This window comes from Ahaetulla prasina, chromosome 9 (assembly GCF_028640845.1).
Source record: "Ahaetulla prasina isolate Xishuangbanna chromosome 9, ASM2864084v1, whole genome shotgun sequence".
NCBI lineage: Eukaryota > Metazoa > Chordata > Lepidosauria > Squamata > Colubridae > Ahaetulla > Ahaetulla prasina.
This window is the reverse complement of record NC_080547.1, coordinates 23,965,620-23,979,843: the sequence shown is the minus strand read 5'-3', so window position 1 is coordinate 23,979,843 and position 14,224 is coordinate 23,965,620. Positions and strand designations below refer to the sequence as shown.

General features: G+C 38.8%; 1 protein-coding gene across 19 annotated transcripts in view; it reads right to left on the bottom strand.

Moving 5' to 3' along the window:
* Nucleotides 1-14,224, bottom strand: part of CAMK2B (calcium/calmodulin dependent protein kinase II beta) — a 214,786-nt gene that overhangs the window by 18,096 nt on the left and 182,466 nt on the right. For 8 of the 19 annotated variants that reach the window (XM_058194307.1, XM_058194312.1, XM_058194306.1 and 5 more), the window contains 4 exons: nt 8,675-8,719; nt 6,003-6,051; nt 2,710-2,829; nt 1,762-1,887 (listed from right to left, as the gene is read on the bottom strand). In XM_058194307.1, the coding sequence (XP_058050290.1) occupies nt 1,762-1,887; nt 2,710-2,829; nt 6,003-6,051; nt 8,675-8,719 (340 nt within the window). The remainder of the gene's footprint in view (nt 1-1,761; nt 1,888-2,709; nt 2,830-6,002; nt 6,052-8,674; nt 8,720-14,224) is intronic. The other 11 variants (XM_058194325.1, XM_058194326.1, XM_058194318.1 and 8 more) reach the window with 3 other exon arrangements.

Here is a 14,224-nt window from a genome sequence, read left to right as displayed (position 1 = left end):
AAAGGGATTCCACAAATTTGTGACATGCCACTTTAGAGGCAAGAGATACCCCTGCTACTTACACTGGAGAGGAAGAAGATTAGCAACACCCATGGATGGATTAGGCAGGGTAAAGGAAAGTTTTGGGTCTTCAGCATCTGGGGGTCCAGGACCCCTTTTCACCATGCTGTTTAGCAGCTAGGGTGAGATGAGGAAGAGAAAGATGAAGAAACAAATAAAATATATAAAAAAACCCCACAGAGATGGGAAAAGTAAAATAAAAGGACAGATTAAAGAAAGCATTCCATCGAAGGGAAGGACGTTCCTCAAACAATTAAGAAGCAAGTGGCTTGCATCAATATCCTCATATGTTTGCATGTTTAAGGCATTAATTAGAGGCTAAATTGTACAAAATGATTGCTGATTAGTTAGGGGCGCACAAGTCTTCTGTTCATTTGGCCCGCAAAAGTGATTGCATTTGTTGCTTTTGTGAATTAGCATTTAGGTGCAGTCCTGAATTTTGAGTGGAAGACTTTTTTTGCCCCAAGAATTACATGAATTGCATAATAAACATGGAACAAAATCTGATAAGGTTCCTAGCATGTGCCCATAAATTTATATCAAGCCAACACATCAATCCTTTCAGTGCACTTTACTGATTGAGTATTCCGACATTGAAAATATGTTCTCCCATAAAAAGCAAGAAATGCTAGTTCTGTAGAGCAGTTCGTACTCAACTGTTCTCAGAAACCTACTTATATTGGAGAGGAATGGGATTTGCAACAATAGAAGGTGAGAAGGGCAAAGTGATAGAAATGTTTGGTTTTTCTGCTTCAGAGCACTCTATTTCACCTGGCCTCATACATCAGAGAACTAGGCAGCTGGGACGAAAAAATAGGAATAGGGAAGGCAAGAAAATTTCTAAAATGTTGAGTTGAAAAATATTAGAGAACCGCATTAGGACAAGAGCAATAACAGTCTAACAGAAGGGACCTTGAAGGTCCAACCCCCTGCTCAAACAGGAGATGATATACCATTCCGGACAAATAATTGTCCAATCTCTTCTTAAAAACCTCCAATGGTGGAGCATTGACAACTTCTGGAGGCAAGCCATTCCACTGTTTAATTGTTTCCACTGTCAGGGAATTTCTTCTTAGTTTTAGGTTGGATCTCTCTTTGATATGTTTCCACCCATTGTTTCTTATCCGGCACTCAGATAGTTTGAAGAATAGGTTGGTCCCATCCTATCTGTGGCAGCCCCTCAAACACTGGAAGACTGCTATCAAGTCACCCTTAGTCCTACTCTTCATTAGACTAGACATACCCAGTTCTTGCAACCATTGTATGTTTTATATATGTTTGGGATCCTTTTCACATGTTCTAGAATTCTCTATCTTTGTGGAAATCCAGAACTTCACCCTGTTGTTATTATTATGGACTATTTCTTATTCCATTTCTACAACTACAAGAATTTTCCATATTCGGGACTAATTATTTTAATTTGTTGCATTAATAGTTGTTTTCCTGCTGAGATTAAAACAAGTTAATCACACTGTAGACCTTTTGATTTAGTATAATTTGACATTATTACTTCGCAGGACTTTCAAATGAATCATACAATCTTTGCTAATGAAATCCAAGCCAAGAATGCATTCAATTATATTTCATTAAAGCAATGTAAGACCTGGTTTAATAACAAGCCACAAATGCTTTCTAGCAACACTCTTTTTCAGCTACATAGCCGTTGAATTCTGCACATCCTAGCACTCATACACTACTTACACTGGGGAGGGAGAGAGCTTGCAATAGCTGGTAATATGCAGGGTGAAGAATTTGTTGGGTCTTCAGCCACAGGGGTTGTACCTGATCCCTTTTTCACCAGGCCTAATACATCAGAGAGCTTGGAGGCTGAGACAGGACAAATGAGAAAGGCAGGGAGGGAGAGAGAGAGAGAGGGAAGGAAAGAGAGAAGATAAAGGAAGGACAACGAAAAGTAACAGTGAGGTAGAAAAAAAATCTGAAAAGATGATTCAAAGATGCAAAGAATCCTTTAACCAATGCACCAAGTGTGTTTTATCTACTTAGTTATGGCTTTCTAAATCAAATTTCTCTTAGCTTCACTGAGGCAAATGACTTAAAGTTACATGGATATGAATAAGGGCTAAGTTGAAAGAACTTTGTCTAAGTTCAACTACTACGGTACTTATTCCCGCATTGTGGGTGTCTTTTTTTGGGTAATCATTCTTCTATATGGCTGAGCCTATAAGTGGCATAGGGATTTGGACTTCTACCAAGTTTGCAAGCAAGGTTAGGGGACCCAGCTTCTACTTTTTAGGTTAAAATAATTACAGGCAATGTGAAGCTGGCGCCATGATTTGAGGCCCAGCCAGAACTGAAGATTAATTGGTAAAATCATTACTCAATCTAGCCACAGCTCAAATATGAAGGTCCATCCAGAGTGGATATTATCAAACTCTGGCACATCAAAGAGGAAGAAATGAAAGAATTAAAGGTTCAGATAGGTTCATTCAGGTAACAGGAAAACCAGGGTTGTTGCCATAGCTGAATGAAACCCATGGCTTAAGGTTTATAATTAGGAGTCTTCAATGGAAGGTGGAACTGGGGACCATTTGATTGTAAGCTGCCCAGAGTTGCTTAAGATTGGCAGCCCTGTAAATTTTCCAAATAGATAAATAACAGATAAACCAACATTGGGGCCTTGCAACTTACAAGCAGCCGTGATTGCAGCAGCAGCAGATGAGATGACAGATGTCTGCAGGCTGGAAGGAAGTTCAGGGGCAGATCCTGAATTCACGAGACTTTTTACAAGCTCATTATCAGTGCTTTTAACTGGGGAGAATGTGAAAGAGTAGAAAAAGAAACAGAAACACCATAAAGACAGAAAGGAGAAAAAAAAATCCAAAGAACAGCAACACCTTTGGTGGAAGGAAAAAAAAACAAAATAGGAAACGCAGAATGGGAAAATTAAATGTATTTTAATAGAAAGAAAAAAAAAGAATAGGGAAATGGAAGTAAGATACACAGACACATAGAGGCAACATACTTCCAAGTATGACAAGCAGGAAGGTTTGATTACATTCATGTCCTGCCTGGGTAGGGACTTTTTAATAAGGTTATCTGTACTGGTTGAAAATTCAATTCTTCCTGGTGGGCTTCACCCCTTTAGTCCTAATAGACAACTGGAAACAGGCAATAGAGCATAAGCTGGCCTTCAATGGACTTTCCCCATTGTTTTTAATAAAAAGGCTACAACCAAGCCAAGCAAGTGGTTACCAGAAGAATAAGAGACATGGAGTCCCAGCTAGAACTTAACAGGATATCTCTCCACAGAAGAAATCAGATTAAATGGGGTGTGTGGGAACCAGCCAAGGTATCCAAAAGACCTGACTTTTCCTAAGAGTAGAACAGCAGCTTTTATAGCCAGACAATATCCTCCCCTCAGTACTCCTGCAGAGCAGGAATGATAAAATCACAATAGCTGAGCGAATATGTACAAGTGGCAATGGGGAAACTGAAGATATTTCACATGTCCTATTGCATTGCAAGTGCTACAGAAACATCAGATCAATGTATGTTCTCCTTCTAGCAAAGAGATTTCTAGGGAGATCAGATAACTTTTACCTGAATCATCTCCTCCAGGATTCAAATCCAGCCACTACTTGTGCAGTAGCAAAATTTTGTGCTGCTGCAATGATAATAAGGAAAAAAACATCTAAAGAACTAAAGATCTTTATTCATATTAATACTTTGCTTAGTTAATTTTCCAATAATTTCTAGATAATGTTTAACTTTTGTGCTGGTCTGTGACTGTAATAAAGATTGATTCTGATTCTTTATAAGAATTCTTTATAAGAAGAGCTAAACTGAGTCTAACCCACATCCTATGCTGCTGCTCAGACAGCAGCAGCATAGGATGTGGTTAGACTCAGCTTAGCTCTTCTTAGGTTCTAAACTCATTTCTCTTGATCACATTGATCTGGGACCATCATTTAAGCATCAGGGCATATTTCATAACTCTATCCTGGCACTGATCATTTGAACAATCTATGGAGAGAGTGAATGATATAAGAAGATGCAGATTATTTCTGAAACCACAGAGATTTGAGACAAGACTTGTATCATGTAGTCTTCACCCCTCATTTGTGAAAGGTTACATGAGGCGAAGGGACATGACAAAACTTTCTCCGAGGGTGGTCTTTCTGAGTTCTCCTATCACCTCTTGGGCTTTAGAATGTCTCCTCTGCCTTTTGCTTGATAGCACTAGAAGCCACGTGCCCACATTTTTCTCTTGGAAATGCAAGCTGACGGAGTCTTAATTAAGTCTTGTAGAAAACACAAGCTCAGTCTAGCATACATGTAAACCATGCACACACATGCCATCCATTACAGTAGAACTGTTACACAAATTAACCTTCATTAGACAAGGAACAAAATTTGACCCTAATACTGTAGCAGGAATCCCCCCCTCCCCTGCAATTGATCTGGAGCTCTGCTTTACCAAATATAAAAGGTTATGCTTCAAAACAGAAGTTACGGTATTTGGCAGAAAAGGCATACACAGGAAGTATAGCTACATGTTGGACAGAAGAGAAAGCTTAAGGTTACCCTGAAAGAGTGCTATCTCTCCTGGTTCGTTTGTGTATGTGTGTGTGTAGGTCTTGAACCCAAACAATACAAATCCAACCTTCTTTCCTTTCTCTTCCAACATAAGGTTATCTATAGAGCCGTGGTGGCACAGTGGTTAGAATGCAGGGCTAACTCACTGCTCACTCCAGGAGTTCGATTCTGAGCGGCTCAAGGTTGACTCAGCCGGAGGTCAGCAAAACGAGGACTCAGATTGTTGGGGGCAATATGCTGACTCTGTAAATCGCTTAAAGAGAGCTGTAAAGCATTGTGAAGTGGTATATAAATCTATGTGCTATTGCTATAGTGTCAAAAACTTTTGCACTGGTTGACTTGTGCACCATTCTGCCCATTCCTGGACCAGAAGGCCTTGCTCACAGTGATTAACATCCTAGTCATCTCCTTTTTAGATTTTAGTAACACACTCTTCATGAATGCCTTTGAAGAGCATTTGGAAGCTGCACCATGTCCAGAATGCAACGATGTGGGCAGTTTTTGATGTTTCCCATACATTCATATAACACCACTACTCTGTGAGCTACACTGTGTCCCAGTAGGCTTCTGGATTCAACTGAAGGTAATGGTTATCACTTATAAAACTCCTGCATAGCATAGGACTGAACTATTTACAAGACTGTTTTATGTTCCACCATCTCTGCTCATCCCACTATATCTAGCAGAGAGTATTCTATGTCCCCTCTGTCACTCAATGTCATCTTGTCGGACCTTCATGGCATCTGTCCTGTAGAAGATCCTGTGGGAAATGCTGGTGGCATCATGCTTAGAGGGGGAATCACAATATTCAGGTTGTTTTGATGGAGCAAAATACACAGTATCTTAAGCATCACAAAAGCTTCATATTACTTTCTGATCTTCCCTCTAGTAGGGCAAAACTGACTCATTCTATCTTGCATATCAATTTCTTCAAATGTGTTGTTTGAAAAGAGATGTGGTAAGCATGAGTTAGGTTAAGAAGGGTTTTGAGCCTAGACTTGAATTACCTCTTAAAACAAAACACCAGTAATTATGGCAGATACAGATTTCACGAAGGTGACATTTCTCAAGTATCCCTGAAGATCGATTGTCATCACCAAGCGTCAACAACCTGCAAGCATTGGAGTACGACATCTTCATAATAAGCCAGGATTCATCAAACATGCGAGAACATGCAAATCTGTTTTCCATTTGTCCACAACTTCCTTACTAGCTATGGTCTAAAACAGAGTCTGCATTTATCCATTTCTCCTATGTAAACTGCTACGGCTTCCAATATTCCATTTATAGTCAAGCGCACAGACAATCAGGAGTATGCAAGCGGAATAACTAACTCTCCATATGTCAAGCCTTTGACTTCTGGGCCAAATCCTTAATTCTGTTACCTTTCGTGTCTTCATCCTCTATGGTAGTGTTTGTGCTGTCGGATGATTCCTGTGGAGACAAATAGGAGTAGGAGAAAAAGAAAACAGAAGGTTAGCAGTTCTGGCCCCAAAAAGATGTTTGAGGAGATGGTGAGCATGTACAATTTGAACTTGAGACCAGAGAATCTGGATAGATCAGAAAAGAAACCATGGGATACTTAAAACTCTCCTTTTTCACATAACAATAAATCAGTATATTAATCAATATAGAAGTATCTGCCCCAAAAAACTAGGGTTCACAAAGTATACCAACTTTAAAAACAGAATTGTAGTTGGCTCGGTTTTTCTTGCTTCTTAAGGAAGAAAGAACTCAAATCTCATCTTTAGTAAGATTGATAGAGACTTCTCATGCAGAATTGAGATGGAAGTTCCATTTTTAATGTTGCAGTGTGAATCAACCGTAACAAGAAAAAATGCACAACTGGCATTTGCTTCTACATATGGGTGATCCTTGAGATAATTATGTCTCCCGGTAGTTGTGCCAAACCCTATTTACCACTGGAGCATCTGTCATGACATAAACTTACTCTTGTTTGCAGAGTTATTGGTCCAGCTCATAACTATAAGAATGTTCTCATTTCTCATAAGCATCTCGTCAAAGAATGTTATTCTAGAATTAAGATTTGTCAGATTGTCAAGGTGATCTGTGGCAGCTCAGCTTCAGCAGCTAAGATTTGGGGACTTCAACTCCCAGAATTTCCCAGCCAGCTATGCTAAAGTTGTGGAGGTTGAGAAACACTGATTTACAGCATGATATCTTTTGAGATGTGGGGCTGGTCAGGGGACAGATATTACTACTCTTCCTAAAAGTAAGGCTTATTTGGAAATAAATGCCATTGATTAGATTAAGGGGCCTGCGTAGAATATAATCTTATCCCTCACACACTATTAAGATTAATTCAAAAATTCAAAATTCCAAACAGAATTAGTTTTTTAAGACTCGTGTAACTTTTATAAAAATGTATATTAATTAATAAATTAATAATATCCCCCTTCTGTTCAATTATGTCTGATTCTTGGAGATTGCCTGGAGTCCCTGCAGTTTTGCTGGGGGAAGCAAATGCAATAAAAGCAGCAAATATGATATCCTCACAAGTTCTTTTGAACACAAACCACCTATCTCATCTGTCAAAAACAGAGTAGATTTAACATTATGGTAATATTTTAAAACAGTTCAGTTTTCTGTGACACCTTAAAGAAAATGGTTGCTCTCCTTCATGATGAAAAAGCTACGTTTCTAACATGAGTGGATTTTCCTCCCCAAACATTTGTAGCAGAAAGTAATATATTCTAGAAATAGTTGTAAATATGAACCTTAGTACCCTTCATTTATTGCCTAGTTGGAAGAAAGTCAAAGTCCCATATTCAACATAATCTCCCCAGATTCCTCATCCCAATATAATCTGATATATGGGTACCAGTCCCCAGATTTATAATTTTACTTCCTCTAAAAAAACAAGTATAATTAGAAAAACATTATCCTTTTTTCCCTTAAAATTCATCTGAAGCAGGAAATATTCTGTCCAGAAGAAAAGATAAATAAATGGGGAGGTTGGTACTAACATTGTTTCCTTGACCAGCCTCTATGAGATTTAACCTTTAAAAAACAAAAAACAAACCAGCCAACCCACAAAAAAAATTCCAACTGGTTCTCTTCTTAAGGCTGTGTCAGATGCACTGAGCGAATGGGCTTGAAGAGGTAGCATAAACATGGTAAAAAATCAAAGCCCCTGCAGCAAAGAATGGGTTAAGAAAATGCAGGTCTGGGTGGAAGTGAAGGCTGGGACCGATAATGAATGATTGTGACATGGAGCAACTATGCTGGTCCTCAGATCGTCCAGCCTCCTGGGATGTCTCTCTTTGGTCTGCCTGGCTGCGTTCTTTCACTTGAGCATGAAGGAGCTCTGGGGTCAGAGTTGAGGCTTTCTTCCCCATCCTATCCCCCAGCACAAAAATGCTCAGTTGAGATTTTTAGGAGTCTAGTTGGGATTACGAGAGTCTCCACGCAAATTGAGAACTTGAGATGGGGAAGGTTGCCCCCCACCCAACTGAAGTTCTTAGTCTGTGTGGAGACTGCAGTAACCCAAACTAGCAGACTCAACACATCTAGGACCAGAACAGGAGAAAACAGGTTTGAAGGACAATCCCATCTTCCAGAAGATCTAGTTCCAGGTGACAAGCGACTATCAATTTCTTCCCCTCAATTCCATCTGTTCTGTCTGGACCACCTTCATTAGCCTCATTGTAAACCTAAAAGACCTGGAACAAAATGTAGGGGACATATCACCAGCAAGGGAGTCATGGAAATTCTTCACCTTTCTCCCCAAATTGGAAAGTCTAATATTTGTGAGTCTTCAAGAAGGCCAGACCTTTCCAAAACAGTGCTGCAGTTATAATTTCATGCTTTCCATAACACCTCAAAAGGCAACCCTCTTCCCCCACCCTTAATTAGGCCAATGGATTAGAGTCTAGGTTGCAGGATTTTGGCTATACAGAAAAAGGCACAAGAGCCTACGGTCTGTCCCCAGAGGTGAAATTACACAGCAGTGCAAGGAGCAGAAAAAAAAAGTCAATTTTTATCCAAGATAACAAAAAGGGCAAAACTGAGGAGAAGGAAAGACAGGCAGCAGTACCTTAATGCTGTCCACTGGGTTATGGATAACGGTGGTTTGAGGTTCCTACAGAGGAAGGAAAGATGAACCAAAGAAGAACAGAACAAAGAAGAGGAAGAAATTAAAAAAATATATATATAAGGAGAAGAGGCAATAATTGGAAGAGGAGATGGAGCAGAAAATGATGGTAAAAAATATGAAAAAAGGGAAAAGGAAGGGTGGGGGGGAAAAGACCAAGACCCACATAAGAGCAGGGGAGGGGAACAAAATGGAAGGGAAAAAAGCAAAAGGCAATTAGTTCAGCAAAAGGCAAATGATTAACAAACAAAAAGTGGCAGAATAAATCAGGAAGAGAAGAATCAAAACTGGATTTTCCATGAATGAAACCAAAAAATCATATTTGAACCCCATGATAAGATTGCTGTGACCCCTTTGGAAATGGAGAGGGCAAGCGGAGGTATCTATGTTTAATCCATTTGCGAGCCAAAGAAATAGCTGCAATAGGGAGCAAGGTCAGGAGAACAAAGAAGAAACTTGTAGGTGAGAGCGGCAACCAACCCTCCCACCTGGGCGGTTAACATCACAACTTAGGTTCCACTGAAGATGGAAGGAGGGAGAAACGAAGCGAAAGAAGAGCAGAAGGTCCTCTGAGCACATTCCTCGGACTTGTGCTATGCTCTGAATTTTTAAATTAAGACCCAATCTCTACCCCACTCCATGGGCACATTCCATGATGATCCTGTAGTTTGGATCTCTCACCCATAGGTTCTGGGTACACAACAGAGGGCTGAGCAAGAGGTATGGGGTATGAAAAGTCCATCCAATATAATTCTAGAGAAAGCTGAGCAGAGGTTTTGCTAGCTGAGAACTTACCTTCCATAACTTATGTTGTTTTACAAACCTTCACTGCTTTTCTGACACTTTTAAGCTGTACTTACCTGGAAGCAGGTAATTCTAGGACACTAAATTAATTTGTTCAGTTTGCATGGATATGGACAAGACTTTTATGGCTTAGGGTAGGCAGGGTGGTAAAGCAAATTTGGCAGGAATAGGCAACATGTAAGAATGAGAGACTGGTCTCTTTTTTTACATGACTGTTAAGTATCAGCTTCCTACCAGGTGGTTTAGGAGGGGAGAGCTTGGGAGAAGAAGGACCATTCCAAAGCTGAGAAACTGCCAGAAAACTTGTCTGTAATGTATTTGATGTGGTCTAAGAATTATCCACACATATATCTCTACCTACTTCAGGAACCGTGAATGTGCATGCGTGGCCAATGTGTGCTAAATATGCTTAAAGGTGTTGTGTGAATGAAGTGGGGAAGGAGAAGAGACAAGATGCATGTTAATAAAGCTTTGAAGCAACTCAACAGTAAATAATGCATGCTTTGGTGCAAGATCGTCCAAATTCAATCTTTGGCACTTCCAGTTAAATGAGCACATAGCTTGAGATGATTCTTCTTTCTTGGGAACATTTAAAAAATCCTGTCAATCACTGTTCAGCTGCCTTCTCCAAGCTGATGCACTTCACACAAGGCTGGGCACCAGGGATATTGTAGTCCCAATGCATTTAAAGGAGATCAGATTGGAGAAGGCTACTGCTGACCCCACACAAGGTTAACAGAATAACAGAGCTGAAAGGGACCTTGGAGGACTAGTCCAAACCCCTCCTCAAGCAGGAAAGCCTAAACCGTTTCAGACAAACGGTTGTCCAATCTCAGTTAGATGAACAATTAATCTCAGCTGTTAAAGCAACTTCCTTGGTTCCTGCTTCTTAAGGTATTTTCAAAGTAGGCTTGACCCTAAGCTCACTAGCAATTCGGAGAGTAATTAAAATACATTTGTGCTGCGTTATGTCTTAGAACAGGGATGTCCAAACTTGGCCCCTTGAAGAGTGGTGGACTTCAACTCCCAGAATTCCCCAGCCAGCATGAGCCATAAATATGAGCAAATTGCTGGCTGGGGAATTCTGGGAGTTGAAGTCCACCACTCTTCAAGGGGCCAAGTTTGGACATCCCTGTCTTAGAACAACAGCAGCTATGAAAGGAAGTGCTGAACCAAAATCTAAAGAAATGGAGCATAGTTCAGTATTTTTAGATAACTGTGAAAGCAAGACATCTTTTTTCTACAGCTGATACCTACAATCTAGTTTGTGCAAACCTGCTAAGTATTCCGGGAAGAATATGAATTACTATAATGGCTCGTGTAGTTGGACTTAAAGGCTAGAGACCTAACTGTGCAAGCTTGGTACAGCTCAATAGTCCTTTTTATGCGAGGGGTTGGGGATCTTGAACAATGAGTTCATAAAAAGGCAGGTTTCGGTACTCACGTATTACCTATTGACACAGGCACCAGCGCTACCCATTTAAGAGGCTATTCAGAACTAGCAATAAAAGCAAAGCATCTTGACTGCCACTGAGAGGAACTGAATAAAACTATGTTTGAGGGTTGCAGATGAAAGTCAATTCCCATCTGAAGAGATTGGAACGATGGGTGGGAGTATCAGCCGGGGAGGGGAAGCGGGAGTGAATGGAAGCAAAAAACCCTTAGGTTTCACACTGCTTTTCAAGATCCAACCCTGTGTTTCTTGCCCCCAATGGCAAACTCTGAATTGATGCATTCTTCACCAGCCGCTCTGTAATATTTAATATGCCACATAGGACTCTAGCTATTGAAATCTCTGAAGGGTTGGCCTCCTTGCCTTCAACAAAGCCAAGCTCTTGCTTAATAGACAATTGGAGAATTGGGCTGGGGAAAAGAACCATCCATTTTGCTCAATCAAAGGCAGTTTTCAATCCTGTTTCTTTGGAAGGCAAATATTTGTTCCCCTTGATCACAGAAGGAATCTGTAGTTCCTGCCACACTGAAAAAAGCTTTTCCCAACATATATTATCATCTAGGGTGCTTCTATGCTGGGAAAAAAACTTCCAGAGTCCTATTAAGTTTATTCTCTGGAATCTTTCCTAGTATCAGCTACATAAATTGACTATAGAGAAATTTGCTATCTTATTCAATTAACGTTTTCTTGTTGAAAGGAAGGGCTAACAACTGACATAGCTTGGGAAATGAGCACTACCCACCAATGCTCTGAAAATAGCATTTATCATATAATGACAGCATTTCAAAGTGCCTCTTTTAAGCTTGTAAGAGAACCAAATTTTAACTGAAATACATAATGTTTTTCATCATTAAAACCAGTTCAAAGTCTAGTTTTAAATAGAATAATGACAAAGCTGTTGAAGATAAATGGGCTGTAAACCAATAGTGAATATGGGTCTCATAGAAGAAAAGAAGTAGTTTGCTATAAGAAAGAAGTTCAGCCTTGTTGGTTTGATCAATGATAACAGCCCATTTACTGCATTTTTAAATACTCTGCTACCTTTCTAGTGCACGTATAATGTAGATGTGCTCTATTCTCTTCTGCACAACTCCATATATTGTTTGGATTCATACAATTTAATTTAAACCTGCTGTCTCCATCCCTTTCAATAAAAAATGTCACAGGTATTTAAAGAATTAGTCTAATTTGTATCATATTCATATAAGCAAAGATAGCAGAATGCAATTACCTATAATTGCCCAGTATGTTTTCAATCTGCGTCCTTCTGAAGATTCATTAAAATCCCAGTTGTGGAATTTTATTTCCCTTCAAAAGCAACATAAACTTCAAGATAGCTTACTAGCCAGCAAAGCCAAAGTAATTATATATTAAGACTTCATGAAAAACATTATTACAAAACTGATATTTATTTGGTAGAAGAGCTCTACCCAAGCTACTGTTCCTGTGTTCAACTGCAGGACCTCCAAGTTAGTTAAAGAATTCCATATTTGCCACCTAAGTAAGGGGCTATTTACTGAATAAATTCATATTGCAATGATTTTTTTAAAGAAAACTATTGTTTAGTGTCTTCATCTGGGCTAACATGGCTTCATATAGAATTATTTAGACCAGTAATTGTTGCTTTAAAGAGTTCACACGAATGTGATTAGATTTGTTTCTTATCAAGTCAACCTGTCTTTTAGTTTGTTGCTCTCTTCTTTTTCTGTTTTGTCTTTAAGGTTATGGCATAATTTGTCTACCAAGAAGAGAAATGAAACAGAATAGATATGAGAAATCAATCCAGGTTTGATGTGGCAATGAACCTACTGAAAATAAAGACCAAAATAGAAGTATCTTTAAGGTTCGCAAATACAGCTTCTGAGAGCTTTAAAACTTCTATTATAATTCAAATTCCTTCACCTGTTAATGCTTCAGTGACTTATTGACATGGAGCAAAATGTGCAAAGTTTAAATAGCTCCTATACGTATTACCCTAATGCCTACTTTACAGCTTTTTCCTCTCTATATATATTTACAATAATTACATCATAATAATAATAACAATAACAACAACAACAACAACAACCTAGAATCTGTAACGCCTATGAAAACAAATGGAGCCCTGCAGATCAATTACTGTTTGCTATGCAACACAGTTATGTCCCAGAATTATTGTTCCAGGAGTTTTAAAACATTTATAATGTACATTCTTTTGCACTTTTTTACACTTGAGAAAAAGGCTAGGCTTGTGGAAACTTGGGATAGGCCCTCAGTGGAATAAAATGTTTAGAGAAAATTAAGAGATTTAAAATGGAAAGGTTGAACCTTCCACCATACAGAACCTGGGCCAGAATTGATCAGAGCAGTTCCAAAACAGAGGTCAAGAAATAGCGGCTTTAAATGGCAGATTTAAGAAACAGATTTCAGTTGGACATTAGAAAAATGTCAAATGGTTGTTCAATCAAGTAGTGCATTGCCTCTAGAGTGAAATTGCCTTTGCTAGAAGTATTTAAAGAAAGATGAAATGGACCCCTGTCAGGTGCTGAAACACTGAGGAAGGTCCTGGATTAAGGCTCAATTAAGGCTTCTCTTTAACTTCTCATATTCCATGATTATACAATTTTATCCTCCTTTTCTAACCAGGTATGTTCAGACTCTTTCTCAATATCAATCAAAAACACCTGGAAAGTACTAGATTGGAAATATCTACTTTATAATATCTATGTCTATATTTTTAAAATAATGTTGAAATCACATCATACTCAATTCATTTTGGATTTTTCTACTCAGAAACAATTGTTTTCATAGTAACCCAGAATTCCTGTCACTTTTAAGGAACTTTAGCTTTACTATTAATACATTACTCCCAAATGTGATCTATAATTATACCTTATTTTCTGTGTACTAGAACCATATTCAGGCAGTGTTCCTATAGGTCTTCAAGTTTTCATTTTTTGAAAACTGAAAAAGTTTTCATTTTGCTGGTTTCTCCAGTGGATTTCATACTTCCCCTATTGAAGTCTCATTTAGCACCAAATCGTAATGTAGCCATGAAGTTATGAATATTTATTTATTTATTTATTTATTTATTTATCGTATTTGTATACCGCCCTATCTCCCGAAGGACTCAGGGCGGTTAACAGGCACATAAAAACACATAAATACAGAGTAAAAACAATTAAAAAACTTATTCTAAAAGCCGAATATTTAAAACAATATAAAAATAAAACCCATTTAAAACCCATAAATTTAAA